The following is a 14,539-nucleotide window of genomic DNA, read 5'->3' as shown; positions in this document are numbered from 1 at the left end:
TATTTACTGTGCACTAATGGAGAAGGTATAGAAATGGGCAAAACAGCAGTCCACCCTTCGTGAGGCTTATCTTTTAGATGAGTGAAGATGCTGGTCTACTGTCAGGAGCTATGGGGTGCCATTTAAAATGGGGGATGAGAGAGTGCCTGGCTGGCTCCGTGAGTTAAGTGTCTGCCTTCGGCTCAGGTCATGATCTCAGGGTCCTGGGATGGAGCCCCACATCAGGCTCCCTGCTCAGCAAGTAGTCTGCTTCTCCCTCTCCCTCTGCACCCCGCCCCACCCATGCACTCTCTCGCTCTCTCTCAAATAAAATCATTGAAAAAAATAAAATGGGCCTCACTGAGAAGGTGACATTTGAGGAGAGGCTTGAAGGAAGTGAGGGAGCAAGCCATTTAAATCTTGGGGGAAAGCACTCCAGGCAGATAGAATAGCAAATGCAAAGACCCCAAGGCTGATGCTTTTCTGGCACAACTGAGGACAGTGAGGGGCCCAGTGTGATTAGGGTAGAGCCAGCAAGGGGGTGAGGAGGAGGAGGAAGGTCAGAACAGCCTCACAAGCCTAGAGAAAGACCTTGGCTGTTACTCTAGTGAGCTGGGCATCTCCTGGAGGGTGTTAAGCAGTGGGGTCACATGGTATGGTTCTTGATTAAAAAGATCACTGTGACTCCTGTGGGGAGGATATTCCAGGGGAGGGGCGGGAGCGAAGCTAGTCAGATAATATTTTGTTCCCCATGTATTCCCATCCCCTGCTACACAGCAGGCACAGAATATATGTTGAGTAATGAACGAATGTTGTGATCCAAGAGATGTTACCCCGAACATTCTCCATGGGGCCACTAGAGGGGCCCCTGATGACAATCCCTCCCCCTGGTGCCACAGAATGCAGCCCCTAACTGGAATGGAACAGGTGAGGGGAGCACGTGACACCCACCTCTTGTAGGGGAAGATTTGCGTGGTGGGAAGAAGAAAATGAAAAGGGGATGGGGCAGCACTTTGACCTGTGATCATTTGTCCCCCACCTGCTTAAGACTCGCCTCCGCCAAACTCACACCAGAATCCAGTAGTCAGGAACCCGTGGGCTAGCATGGAGAATCATGGTAGATAACCATCCCCGGTGCACAGAAGACACATAAAAGGACTTGCGTTGAGCCATAAGATCTAGGATACAAGAGAGAAGATTCCTTGGCATTGTTTTGCTCTGAGAAAAACAGTCTCTAGAACAATCGATGAGTAGTAAAGGCTCTTTACCTATATGTAGAAATCACATGACTGCACACTTTCCCCCACAGTCTGCCCTCCACAGAGCAAGATTCATCTCTTTGGCAGTTTGGGAACTGAGGAGTGTTGGTTTTTTTCATTATCAAGCGGCTGGTCCTGTCAAGACCAGGGCTCAGGGGCTTGGCCAAATGAGATTCTTTGCCCTCCTGGAGAGGCCCCGTGCTTTTTGGGGCCTGCTTGTGGCGGGGGGAGCCCTTCTTTTGTGGTAAAGGCAAAATGCTCCTCCCAAAAGGCCAAAAGGACTATTTTATAGGACTTCTGACCTCTACAGTGTGTCCAGTGGCAAATACACAGCCACTTCGACACAGATAACTGAGAAATGTAATTGAAAGTTACCAAAGTGTTGCCTACCTTAGGAGGCAAATGAAACACCACAGAAAGAATTCACATATAGAAAACATCTTAATTATGGAATAAAACTGCTTCCTTCCTGTCTGAAGACAACAGGGTGGCTTTCGTCAGTTTAACAACCAGACAGTCCCATTGTTTCTTTGATGTTTCCTCAGACACCTCAGACAGATACCTGGAACTCCCTGTCTTCCCTCAAGTCGCCACAGACAACACTGCTAAGTTTTCCTGAGCAGCTGATTATTAGAGAATATAAAAAGTTGTCCCAAGCTGCACACAGAATCCTAACGTGTCCTGAGGAGAATTACACTGTTGTCCTACCTCACCACCCGAGGCCACTCCTGGGTGTTTAGGGGATGGATAAACTCAAGTTATGATAAACGCAAGAGAACCTCGAAGGAAAGATTAGTGTGTGGTCTGAGAGACAGCCCCATTTTCTTTGCTCTCAGGATGGTGGGTTGAGAGTTTGTGGTGTGACACAGGAGGAGAGTTGCTGCTGGCATCCGCTAGGTGACCCTGTCCCCCTGCCTAGCTGGGCATCCACGGGGTGGTGGGGAGAACCTGCTTCTTCCAAAACTTGTAGCCACTTCTGCTGTATCACTTTGGGAAAGGAAGTGACAGGGCTGTTGCCCAGATCACCTTCTGTTCCTTTTTGCCATTTTTTCCAAACTGCATTATTGAGATATAATTCACCTACCATATAATTCATCCATGTAAATCCTTTCATCGGTTGATGGACATTTGACTATTCCTTCTTTTTGGCTGTTAGGAATATTGCTGCTATAAACTGTCTATACTGTTTTGCCACTTTCTGAGATGTGAATTCAGTCTGGTACAGTGAACAGTCCTATCATGGCTAAGATGTAACCAAGATCTTTGTATTCATGTTCTGTGAGATAGCAAGATGGTCTAGAAACCTCTGTCTCTGCAAGGGCCTGACAAGAAAAGCTGAAACCAAGATATTAATCTTAAATGTATAATTTAGTTCAGTTTAACCATGGAGCCATATAAGTACATTATAGCTGTGGAAGAAAAGAGAAGAGTGTTAGAGAACTCCATGGGCATCCCACTTGCTTGCTAAGTCCCTGCACAGGTGCTTATGCACGTGCAGACACACAGGACCTGCGCTCTCTGCCTGCCTGCCTTTTGGTCCAGCTGTCCCAGCTTTCTGATTCAGAACCAAAGTTGATGGGCAAGACCAACGACCAAAAAGAAGAAGCCAGAGCCAGGGCCAGGGCCAGGACACAGCCAATGCTGCTGGGTTGGAAATACTGGAAGCCATCCTTGGGCCATTTGGAAATGTTAATTAAGCTGGCTAATTCCCACTGGTCTTGAGTTGCCAGTGTTGAGTTGAGCATGTAGGCAGGCTTACCGCATCCATGGCTGCACCTGTTCCCTTCCTCAGAGCCATTCCAAGGGGTCTGAATAGCCCAGATAGCTCTCTGATCTCCCACTCTGTCCACCTTCCTGCTGGGAGGATACTTAGCGTGCGCCTGAAGCTGGAACCGCGGTCCACTGTCTCTCTCCCTCAGCCATGCCAGCTCGCAAAACCAGTCCCTTCCTCAATTATCTTGAACCAGTTCATCATTTTCCACACTGACTGTTCAATAATAAGGACCCAAGGAGAAGCTTTTCCTGTCCGATTCTGCCCACTGTCCTCCCAGGTGGCGGTCCCGGATGGCAGCCTTTCCTCGGAGATGAGAAGTTCCATTCAAATCCTTGCTCTTCCGCTCTCCCGGTGAGGCCTGCCCGAGTACACAAGCCTCAAAAAGACCACAAGGCAGAGCTGTGTGGAACACAGCTCTCCTCCAATCAAGACTATTGTTTCCTGTGTTGTAGCAAATCCTCGTTGATATCCGGAGTAGCCAAGAAGCTGCAAGAGGCCCACGAAGCAGGACATCTTTCTCTACGAGTGGCTTCTGGATTCTCCACTCAGAGCCACCAAATGCCTGCATTTTAGCCCCTTGGTGTGTCGTGACACGCAGAGGCTTCTCCCCTGCTCTTAGACGCGAACAGAGTCTCTCCCACCTGGTGTGGCTCCAGTCCCCACCGCAGAGGTCCCCAAGACATTTGGATTTCCTCCTTTGTCTCCTCTTCCCAAAACACCAGAAATCCCAAGTGTTTGTTTAATTGCCATACCTATATCTGGGCTTTCAGCATATAAAAAATAAGATCTTGCCGCCCACCCAAGGGGTGGTACCACTCTGCTAGAATGCAGGCCACAGCTCAGCCACCAAAGGCCCCCACAGGCAGGAGCTTCATCTGCTTTGTTCACGGCTGTAACCAAGAGCCTGGAACAGAACCTGGCACATCTCACGTGCCCAGTTGATGAAAAGATGAAGTAATTACGCTCTGTATCTCTCCCACATCCCCCTAAGCATCACAAGCCTACTGTTTCCTTCCCGTCCCTCCTCTCCACACCCCATGTACTCTCGACTGGTGCCTTCCAATGCTGCCCGGGCTAGCAGGTACCTCACGCTCACCCCCAGGGACGTATCAGGAAGCTGACAGCCCTACTCCTCTGTTCCAAGTGCAGGCCCCCACCCTTCAGTAGCACTGCCTGTGTGTCAAGGGCAAGTGACATTTGAGCCCCACGGAATAATTAAGGCAGCCTCCAACTGTCTCTGTCTTTGCATCTCCTTAACTCACCCATGGACTGGCAGTTACTGAGACATTCTGTTTGGTCCAGCACACCACACCAGGCTGCATCTGGGGACGCACTGGGGAGAGGAGCAAACCAGTCCTCATCAGCAATTACAAACAAGTCATCCATTGTTAGCTGCGCCATCTGCTTTCTTGGTACGCCCAGCATAACCAGCGCTGAAGAGGTTGCAGCGGAGGGAGGCCAAGGAGTCCCTTCATGAAGAGACCCTTTGCTCACACTGGAGAGGGTAGGTAGCGGGGGGCTACCCTGAAAAGCTGGGCCTCCCCAACTGAAAGAAGAGAGACCTTCGGAGAGATGTTGTACGCCTGCCATTTTCCGTGCACAGAAATGGGTGCCACACTGTGCACAGCACAGTGCATTGGGAGAAAGCAGGAAATCGAGATCATTGTGTTATCCAGGATCCATGGAAAACATTCTAGTCTGTTACCAGCAAGCAGCCAGTCGCAAGCACTTCCTCTGGGCTAGAGCACTATCAACGTATAGAGAAGGAGCAGGCCATTTATCCTGAAATTCCTAACCCCAAATAATTCTGCAAAGGGGATGAATTTTCAACAGATTGTAGAGGTGCACATTTCTTCTGGAGAACGCCACTTAACAGTATGTCAGTGGTCCTTCTGACAGCCTTCTGAACCATCGTCTTAGAAACTGGCCCTGCTCCCCGTGCCAACCTTGGCAGGCAGGATCAATAGACAATCCAAGTTTACAACTGCGGCTGAGCAGACAGCAGTCCATGTCACTGATGAATATCCTTTGTCCAGATTTGATGGTGGTCTAGTGACACTGAATTCAGGAGTGGCATGGGGGTTGGGGTGAGGAGCTATGCCTGGTAGAGAATGAGGCTGAGGACTTGCTAAGGGAAACCCACTAGGAAATATACTGTCTGTGGGAGGGGTGGGGGAAATTAAGAAAACCTGTCACCAAGTCCATAAAACTCGGATCCTATGTCGGGGTCAGCTTGACTACTGAGATCCTCCTGCTCTGGGCGGGAGGGTGAGCTTGCAGTCCGATCTCAACCACAGCAGGGCCCCCTTCCCAGCTGCCTACTATGCAGCAGGCTGCCTGCCTCCTCCCTGGGGACTGTCACATCACCGTTGACACTAGTACTGAATTAACACACTGTGTACACCTCAGAAACCTGTGAAATGAAATGAAGAGGCACACAAACTTGCACACTTAGAGCCTGGCAAGTATTTTTTTCAGGTCATCTACTGAATTCCAAATGCTCCTCTTGAACATTCTTATTTTTGATGTATTTTCGACCAAATCAGTCTGCAGATAAGGGGTGACAGGAAAAGGGACCTGTGGTCAGTGCTGCCTGGTGCCCATGGAGTTCCCAGCAGCATCTACACAACACATCCTAGAAACGCTATTGTCTTTCTCATTTCACATCTATAAATGTGATGGCAGCTAGAATTCTGTCCTGCCAAGGAGAATTTTAAGTGCCTTTTCAGTTCGTAATGATCTCCAAAGCTGTGACAACACCCAAGCAGCACAGGAATAAATGTATTATTAGCACTGTGTTCATTATCAGGTTGGGCTGTGGGTTTACTGGGCTTGTATTCATTTGATTTCATGTTCTCTCCTTTCAGATTAAAATATGTCAAGATCTCATTGCCATGTTTGAGCAAGGTAAGACTGAGGCTTGGGATTTGCCCAGCCACTGTGCTGTCGGGTAGGGGTGCATGAATTCACTAACCCGCCTCCATCCAGGGCTAACCCCGTGCTGAAATGTCCCCTCGAGTGCCTGCTGCCTCCCACCTTCCCTCCCGAGGGGCCCTGCCCACACTCCTGCCCCTGCATGTCTGTGCTGCCCGGGGAAACCCAGCCTCGCCTTTCTTCTGCCCGTGCGCTCTGCGGGGAATCCGACACCAACACCTGCCATCCCAGAAAATGTCTTTGTCACCCGCCCTTTTGTGTGCGGGGCCACGGGGAGCCCGTGGACCAAGGGGCCGCCCTCTTTTTTGTTGCCCAAGCCAGGAGGAGCAGGATGTTGAGATGGGCTGATAAGATGTGGCACGTGCTGGGCCGGCCTTTGACCGCTTGCCTTAATGGGCGCCTCCGAGGCCTCCGTGCAGGGAGGGCAGGTTGTCTGGGGGGCTGTTGAATGGAACAGCTGGGGGAGGAAGAAGACAAAAGCTGGGGGAACACAGAGGGTGGAGAACCGGGGATGGGCTGCAGTTGAGGACCCAGAGGGCAGGCTGGCGGCAGCAGGTGTGACCTCCGTGGGCTTCTCCTTTCTGCCCTGGCTTTGAGGTCCAGGCCCGTCCCGGTGCCACCTTGTAGCAGTGCTGGCCGGAGGCAGCCGGGGCTGCACCAACTCGTGGGCTCACAGGTGGAAGAGAGACCAGATGGTGATGATGTTCACAATAATACGGGAGGACACCAGTGAGCTGTCATTTATTAACCGTGTCATCACAGAGGAACGCATGGCACAGATGCCCATCACCATCTCAGGAGCTACGCAGATGGAATGTTAGCATCTAGACTTGTGGGTTCATCCACAGCATCACCCTCCTCCACCTGCAGAGCAGACGAGCAGTCCCTGCCACAGCGAGCCGACCCTACCGCCCAGCAGCCCTTTCTTGTGCCCTCAGCTGCAGCTTTGGCTCAGTCCCAGAACTGTTCCAAACCAGGGCAACTGGCTTGAGCTCCCAGAGGCAATGTGCCCCCACCAACCCCAGTGCTCGTGGTGGGTGGAGGAGAGTGGGGCTATCCAGTGCTCTCCAGAGTGGGGGCCTCCTGCAGAAGTCTTTATGGGCTGGGACCCCATATGCATGCGTCCTCTCCCGCTCCTACTACAGAGCAGCCAAGTGGGGCTTGAGTGCCCTTGGAACAGACCCCCGGCTTCCAGCAGGAGGAAAGGGCCGAACAGAGTGGAGCGGCTGTCGGCAGCTTGCGAGTGGAATTACCTCCTTTGTGGCCCACCAACCCATTCCCCAGCTGCCGCCTCCCCATCAATCACGGGGTGCAGTGGGCACGGCAGGAGCCATCACAGGCTGGGGATGTGCCAGAGTGGGGAAGAAGGGGACTGGAGGAATGCAAGGGCACTGCCACGCAGTCTCTGGCTGTGGGGGGGGGGCTCGGCTTTCGTTGCGGGGAGGGGGGGTGGTGGTGGTGTTCGTTTTGCAGAACTTCATGCATTCCTCAAAGTCCGCTGCCTGCCTGCCGTCCCTCTGTCTACCTGCTGTCCGTCTGTCTGCCTGCCATCCTGCCCCACTGCTGGAAAGCAGCATGCAACACCCCCCCTTTGCCCTCCCCAACTGGGGGTGTTCGATATTTCCTTCCCATCTACAATTACTCTTTCATTTAATATCATAGCTTTGAACATCATTTCATCTTTTTCATTTGCTAGCTTTTTATTTTCTTTTTCCTTCCCTCTCTCCCAATCGATCTGATTACAATACTGGGTAGAGTGGCTCCTAGTGAGAAATGCAAAATCTTAGACAATTCAAAGTGAAAGTGTTTCAAAATGGAACATCATCTAGGATTGAATCAGGTTTGTTCACCCCTGTGTCCAGAGGGGACAGAGAGAGAGAGACCTTTTACCAATGCCATCTCTGTCATGGAGGTCAGTATAGCTGTACTGCCTTTGTCAAAAGCAGCCTGTTTTTTAAAAGATGAGAACCCCAGACATTTCCTCTCTCTGCCCGGCCTTACAGGGACCAGACTGGCAGTCAAGAGATGGTAGAGCCGGGGCGCCTGGGTGGCTCAGTGGGTTAAGCCGCTGCCTTCGGCTCAGGTCATGATCTCAGGGTCCTGGGACCGAGTCCGGCATCGGGCTTTCTGCTCAGCAGGGAGCCTGCTTCCTCCTCTCTCTCTCTCTCTCTCTGCCTGCCTCTCTGCCTACTTGTGATCTCTGTCTGTCAAATAAATAAATAAAATCTTAAAAAAAAAAAAAAGAGAGATGGTAGAGCCGCCCCCCTCCACGGTGGGCATCTTAAGGCGCTGGAATTGGGAACCCACTAGGGAAGGCCATCTTCTCAGGCCCAAGCATGTTTGTGGGTATTGATTTCAGAGGCTCTTCCTAGAAACAATAAGGTAAGGTCAGAAAATGAGAAAAGATGTTGTCTGTGAATAAGACAACTTACATCAGTTAATCGCAAATGCCAATAATAATAAAAATTTCAAAGGCCAAAGCCCTGGAAGTGAAGCATGCTGGGAGGAGGACAGAGAGCCTGCTTCTGGGGTTTGTTTGGAGCCCGGAAGCTTGGGGTATAACACAGCCAGCTTAAAAATAGCTTGCGGGGGAAGAGGGGTGATGAAACAGAGCCTCTCCCTCACAGCCCGGCCCCGGGGGGAGACCAGACTCTAGCAGCAACTGGGGCTGGGTGTTGCAGCAGGCTTTCCTGGATTCCTCTGAGCACCCTCGCAGCTGCCCTGGGGAGGGGGAAAGGTGCAGACACGCACGCTTGGATTCTACTCCTCTTCCCTCTAGTGTTAAATAGCGCTATGCTCATCTGGACCCATTCTGGCAAGCAATTTGGTCCTGAGCCCTCTCTCAGACCCTTTGGGGAAGAATCCAGTTGTAACTCATCAGGTGAATATCAATATGTAAATGCACGTAAATAATAACACAGGCAGGGGTCCCTGAAGCTGTCCATCAAGTTGTCCTGGCTTCTTCATGGACTCTGTCTGGGCCATGCTGCTGCCTCCCTGGCTCCTCTTCCCCTTACTGCAATGAGGGGCTTTGTCTCTTCATTCTTCGCTTGTGGATGGGATGGTGAGGCCAGGTGAATTTCAGGAAGACTCATAGCTTGGTTCTGCTGCCCGAGAGTCTAGAGTAAAGATCCGGAGGACAGACATTCACGTGTTGATTCACTCAGCAAACATCTCTGCCCCAGTGACAAAGGGAGATCATCAAAGCCTTTCTGAGGAAGTGGTGCCATGTGTCCTGAGGACCACAGGTTCTTCTTGGATCTGTGCCCTCAGGGCCTCTCCTGGTGCCGTGACTTGGCTTTTCTCTGCTTCCCTTGCAGGACCCTGGCCGCCAGCCTGAGTGCCTACTCATGGCACCTCTTGGCAAGGAGGAGATCAATGAGACGCCCCCTTCCCCCACCCCGAACCCCCAAACACAGAGACTCCGGGAAACATGACTGCTCTGCCGGTGTCCTCGACACATCTTCCCATTAACAGGCTTCCGAAATTAAAGGGGAACCCCACCAGAATGCCGCAGGCTGGATTTTCTCACCGGGCCGTGTCGTCTTGCCCTAGAACCTCACGAAACTTGAGCTTCCAAAGAAGAAGAGGGGAAGGTCGCCAACAACCAGAGACAGACCCACTCTCGTGGGCATTGATGCCACTGCTCCCGGCTGGGATGACAGGAGAAGATTCTGGGCTTTAGGGAAGGGGTGGAGAGCAACTGGTTTCTATACCCTGAGTTGTTTATAAACCCAAGCAAGATTCACAGAAGGGCTGGCAAAACAGCTGTTAAACTGAGGAATTTTCTCTGCATTGATTTCACTAGGTCTTAATGTTAGGATTTATGGTTTACTCAAAAATTTCATCATCATGGAAATTGGCTTTCCCTAGGGTCTTTGGCCCAGGAGAAGTTTTATCTGAGTTGCTGAGTGTTTTCCACCTGGTGCCTGATGCCCACTAACTGGGAAGAGGTTTTTCCAGCCATCCTGGAGGAAACAGGGTCCTATCCCTATGAAAGCACCTGTAGGTCAGGAAGCTTCCAGGGCCCAGCTCAGCACAGCCCCCACATCAACACACAGGAGCACACCAACACAGAAGCTAGTTTGAGACAGTCCCCCCCACCCTTGTGATGTCCCTCTGCCTCCAGAAGCTTTGCCCTGCAGTTGTGCTCTCCTGTCCACTGCTGGGGGAGGGCCATGGCACAAATGGGGGCTTTCTACCCCTTTGATTCCAAGAAAGGCATGTTGAATCTGTTTAAAAAGAAGAAAAAGAAATGAAAAGCTCGAACTTCCAGCTGTGCTTGGCCAGCATCCTTGCTGGGTGTCTGAGGGTGTCAGTGACAGGAACTTCAGTTAGGAAGAGCTCTCTGGCCCTCTGCCTCTCACCTAGGCCTGCAGCCCATCTCCAGAAGGGATGGGTGGGCAGCACATAGAACACAGGCACTAGGAACCCAAGAAAGATCGGTCCCTGAAAGGGTGCTTCCCTGCCTCCCTTAACCCTCTGCCTCTCTGCTCTGTGCCCACTTATGTGTCCCCCCTGGCAGCTTTGGTCCCCTTCCTGGTGAGTCCGCTGAGCCCTCTCAGTCCATCAGAGTGGCCGTTTTCACTGACCAGTCACTTCTTTCCATCCGCCGTTGTGTTGTTTTGGCTGGTACCTGACCCTTGCTGGAGAGAAACAAGCAGACCCAGGAGCCAGGCTTGCTTACGGGACAATTGAGGAAGGATCGAGAAATTCCTAGGGAAGGATAGACCTTCTAAGTCTAGAGAGAACTTGTTTTTCAGCTTTAGAGAGGACTGCAGGTAGGGCATGAGGCCCAGGCTCACAGACAGTGTCTTGGAGGTTACCCGAACCTGAAAGAAAGAGAAGTAAGCCTTGGTCACTTTGGGCTGTTCGGTAAATGGGCCCAGTTGGTTGGCTCACTGGGGGCTTCGTGGCATGAAGCCACGAATGTCACAGCATTTTCTGTTGTGTCAGCAAATGCCACGATTCTTATCTTCTCCAACCCTGCCCCAGCTGCCCACCGCTATCTTTTTAATAATTTGGACTTTCGGGTCTGCACAGTTTGTCCGCTGTCGCTCAGACTCCAGACTCGTGTTGAGTTGCTCCACTGGATATTTACAAAGTGCCCAGACCTCATTCCTGTAGGGGAGCACATCACCCGTACCTGGGCTCCAGAATCCCAGGCAGGCTCTGACAGCCAGTAGCTTCTGGGAGGACATTTCATTTCCAGGCTCTAGAAATCCCCTGTGGCAGAAGTCGCACTGAACTTCCCTATTTCATGATTCCATTTTATCTCTCAGAACCAGTCCTCCTATCCTGCAAATGGGAAATTAAGTTGTAGGCAGCAAATACCTAGACCTTTCCTGTCATTCCTACTGATTTTAACATCCCTAAGACCCGCGGTTTGGGGACTGGAGCTGCTTCTGAGCCTACTGCTGTCAGCAGCAGCATTGGTGTGGAATAGGGAAACAGGAAACCTAGCAGCCAGGTTTGCTTACAATCACGTGGACCTGTATCATTTTTGTTATTTGGGGTGGAAAATTGAGATGATCAAGTTCTTTTTTTTTTTTTTCTTCACTTAGAAAAGCAAATATTGTGCTTTTTGCAATAAATGCCTTTCCAGCAAAATAATGGAGGGTCACTCATCCAGCGGGGACCCACCTGAGTCCCAGTGCTGACTCGTCAAGGTCAGCCATCTGTGAGCAAAAGTGGCCCTAATCAGCCCCAAATGGGTAAGATTTGCTGGATCTTGGGCAGGGCCAAGCCTGTCCCCCCACTTCTCTTCACACTGATCTCTGCACACACTGATTTCCGTCCAAAGCAAAGCTGATGTCCCATAGCCTTACTAAGAAGGTTTTTGTACTTTAAAAAAACAAAACGATGACTTCTTAAAAATAGTAAAATCTGAAGTAGTAGACAGTAGTAGTAAGGAAATTTCGCTTGGGTAAGTGACTGTCATGGTGTCTTCATGCAGTGACGGCTGCAGTTTGCTAAAAGCCAAGGGAGGAAGAGGAGGCAAGTCTTGTCTTCACAAGAGGGGCTGACAGACGGGACCCCCAGCCTTCTGAACAAGAGATCACTCAGATCCACAGACCATGCAAATCACGTCTTCCTGACCTTCCTCCCAGTGTGGCAGCCTGCGCTTCCCTTCCAGGTCCGTCTGTATCGTCTGGAAGCTGGAGCTCAACTTACTGTGACGTCTCACATTGGACTGCGTCGTGTCTGTATCTACTGGAGGGAAATTCGACATGAAACAACCACTGTTCTAGCTGCACTCAGTACCTGTGTATGATATACACATTAAGTGAATGTTTTCTTAGGAGTTCAGGTCGACAACATTTAGTTTATGTAAATAAGAAAGAGAAACCGATAAATATGGGGAATTAAGTTATAGGATGTCATTTGCTCTTTATTTTGCTCTCTCTTATTTAATTGCCTCATGCCCCACATCTGGGTTTAGGCCTCGGTGGGCTGGACCCCTTCATACAGTCCGCCCTTGCAGGCGTGTGCCTACCCGGAAAAGCACACAGCTCCGCTGATGACTGCCGCTCGACTCTCCAGTCTACCCACCTCTCTTTCATTCTGATTTACTGTGATGATTTAATAAAGTAGAAACACAGCACTTAGGTGCATGTTTCTTTCGTTTTCATTATAGTTTCTAGGAAAATAAAGTTTATCCTGGCATCTCACAAAAGATGGCTTGTGTTCTGTTTTATCAGAGTTGCTCAAAAGCCTTTTTTTTTTTTTCCAAACCAAAACTTAATTATGTATCCAAAATGGTAGCCAGTACCACTCCGGGGAAATTTACAAATGTGTTTACGTAAAGTCAGTAGGGAATCCCCAGCCCTGATGAGCAAGAGGCTGACTTTGAGTGTTTGTCTTTGTGAGTAAGTGGTGATAAATGGTAATACCAATCCCTGTTGGTGTGGTTGAGGCCCCATTGATGGCCCTGTCTCACCTCTCCAACCGTCACGTTTCAACGGCCTGGCCAGATGGTCTCCACCAGCGTCTTAGGCTAGTCCATGCTCTGGGCACTGGGGAACTTCCAACATATTGGACAGTCGAGCTACCTAAAAATCAACCATTGGTCCATTTCACAAATAGTTATTGAGTCCGTAACACAAGACATTTCAGGGACCTCAAAAAGGGTCCAGGTTCCTTCCCAGGAGCGAGGAAGAGCCTGAACTGATGTGGCCTTTTAAAGCCTTGGACTGGTAGGAAGTGCTTGTACCACTTGGTTCCTCATAGAACACAACTTGATGCAATCTGAGAGCTCTGTTTTCTAGAAGCCATGGTTACCAGCCTTGTTGTGCACAAGAATCATTCAGGAAGCTTCGTAGGTATTTCCGTCTAGTCTACCATGTCTGGATAGAACCTCAGTATCTAATTTTTAAAGTCTCCCTTGCCCTCTCAAGGACCTTGACCTACATATAGATGTGGATTGAGACACTGAACCAACACCATTGTGATGCTTTGGGCAGCCCGTACTCCCCATCCCGCACAGGTACCCTGGAGTGAAGGGAACAAGAGCAAAGAGCCCCTGAGGAACTAACTGCTCAGTGTAGTGTCCCGCCCTTCCTAATGATCCCACTTCGTAGATGGCCCCATCCCTCCAGGATAATTTATGGATTCTTTTCAGATCTAGAAATAGTCATTTGAATTTCACAGGATAGTGTTATGGAAGTCTCACAAAGCAGTTTATTGTCCTATTTATAACAAAAAGACGGGGGAGGCGTTGGGGAGGGTATCCTAGTCATCATACTTCCAGTCATTCTCAAAAATTGCTCATCAAATCTTAGACCAAATTATGCAAGACCTTCAGCAGAATTTCAAAAAGAATCCAAATTCCAATTGTTCCAAAAGGACCATTGCTACAAGTAATGTTTTCCTCGACCTTTCTTGGCTTTTGCCAGATGCCTAAAGAAAGAGTAACTTAAAGGTACACCCTGGCCAATAAAATACTCCATTACTGGAAAAATGCCTTGTTTTTTACTTTTGCTGCAGAGTATCCCTCAGCAATGAGACTCGGACATTTATTTGTTCACATGTGTACACATTTGAGCTAGTGTTATAGTCTTGTGTCTGTGTATAATCTAAATTGAGTCCCCTTTGATTTATTAAACAGTTTATGTCAAGGGGAACTATTATCATTTACCTTCTGTAAATGGAAATGGTTTTAACTGCATTTCATTTTTCAAATCAAAAAGCTAAGGTCAGGGAGATGGAACACACTGTAAACGTCATCCCTGTGTATCTGGTCTACCAGGATTATCGGCTAGACTGTCAAGCGTGGGCTCCAACCACCTCCTTCTGTGGCTACTGAAACTGAGGACCAAAGATGGCTCCCTGGGGCTCACACAGCTGGAAAGTGGAGCTCCAAGAAGGAGCTAGGTTTCCTAGGCCATTTTTTTTTTTACCACACCTCTGATCAGCAGCAATCACAGATCTTCATCGGTGCACAGACTGTTAGTAGTTTCCATGTTCCTTCTGGTCCCCGTGAAGGTTTTCCTGGGGCCAACTCAGGAGCCACCCTGACCTTTCTCTCACTTGGATCAGGCACAACAGTGACCAGCATTTTCCAGCATCGGAGAGCTTGTTTTACTGGGATACT

At 49.9% G+C, this 14,539-nt stretch overlaps 1 protein-coding gene across 4 annotated transcripts in view; it reads left to right on the top strand.

The window, feature by feature from the left end:
* The window catches only part of RALGAPA2 (Ral GTPase activating protein catalytic subunit alpha 2), a 322,357-nt gene extending 309,735 nt beyond the window's left edge, over positions 1–12,622 (top strand). For all 4 annotated transcript variants that reach the window (XM_059134173.1, XM_059134172.1, XM_059134174.1 and 1 more), the window contains 2 exons: positions 5,880–5,919; positions 9,267–12,622. In XM_059134173.1, coding sequence (XP_058990156.1) covers positions 5,880–5,884 — 5 coding nt within the window. In that variant the 3' untranslated portion in view covers positions 5,885–5,919; positions 9,267–12,622. The remainder of the gene's footprint in view (positions 1–5,879; positions 5,920–9,266) is intronic.
* Positions 12,623–14,539: the final 1,917 nt, after the last annotated feature.

Source organism: Mustela lutreola, chromosome 9 (assembly GCF_030435805.1).
Source record: "Mustela lutreola isolate mMusLut2 chromosome 9, mMusLut2.pri, whole genome shotgun sequence".
Taxonomy (NCBI): domain Eukaryota; kingdom Metazoa; phylum Chordata; class Mammalia; order Carnivora; family Mustelidae; genus Mustela; species Mustela lutreola.
Note: the sequence above shows the minus strand (reverse complement) of the source record. Positions and strands in the feature narration are given on the sequence as shown.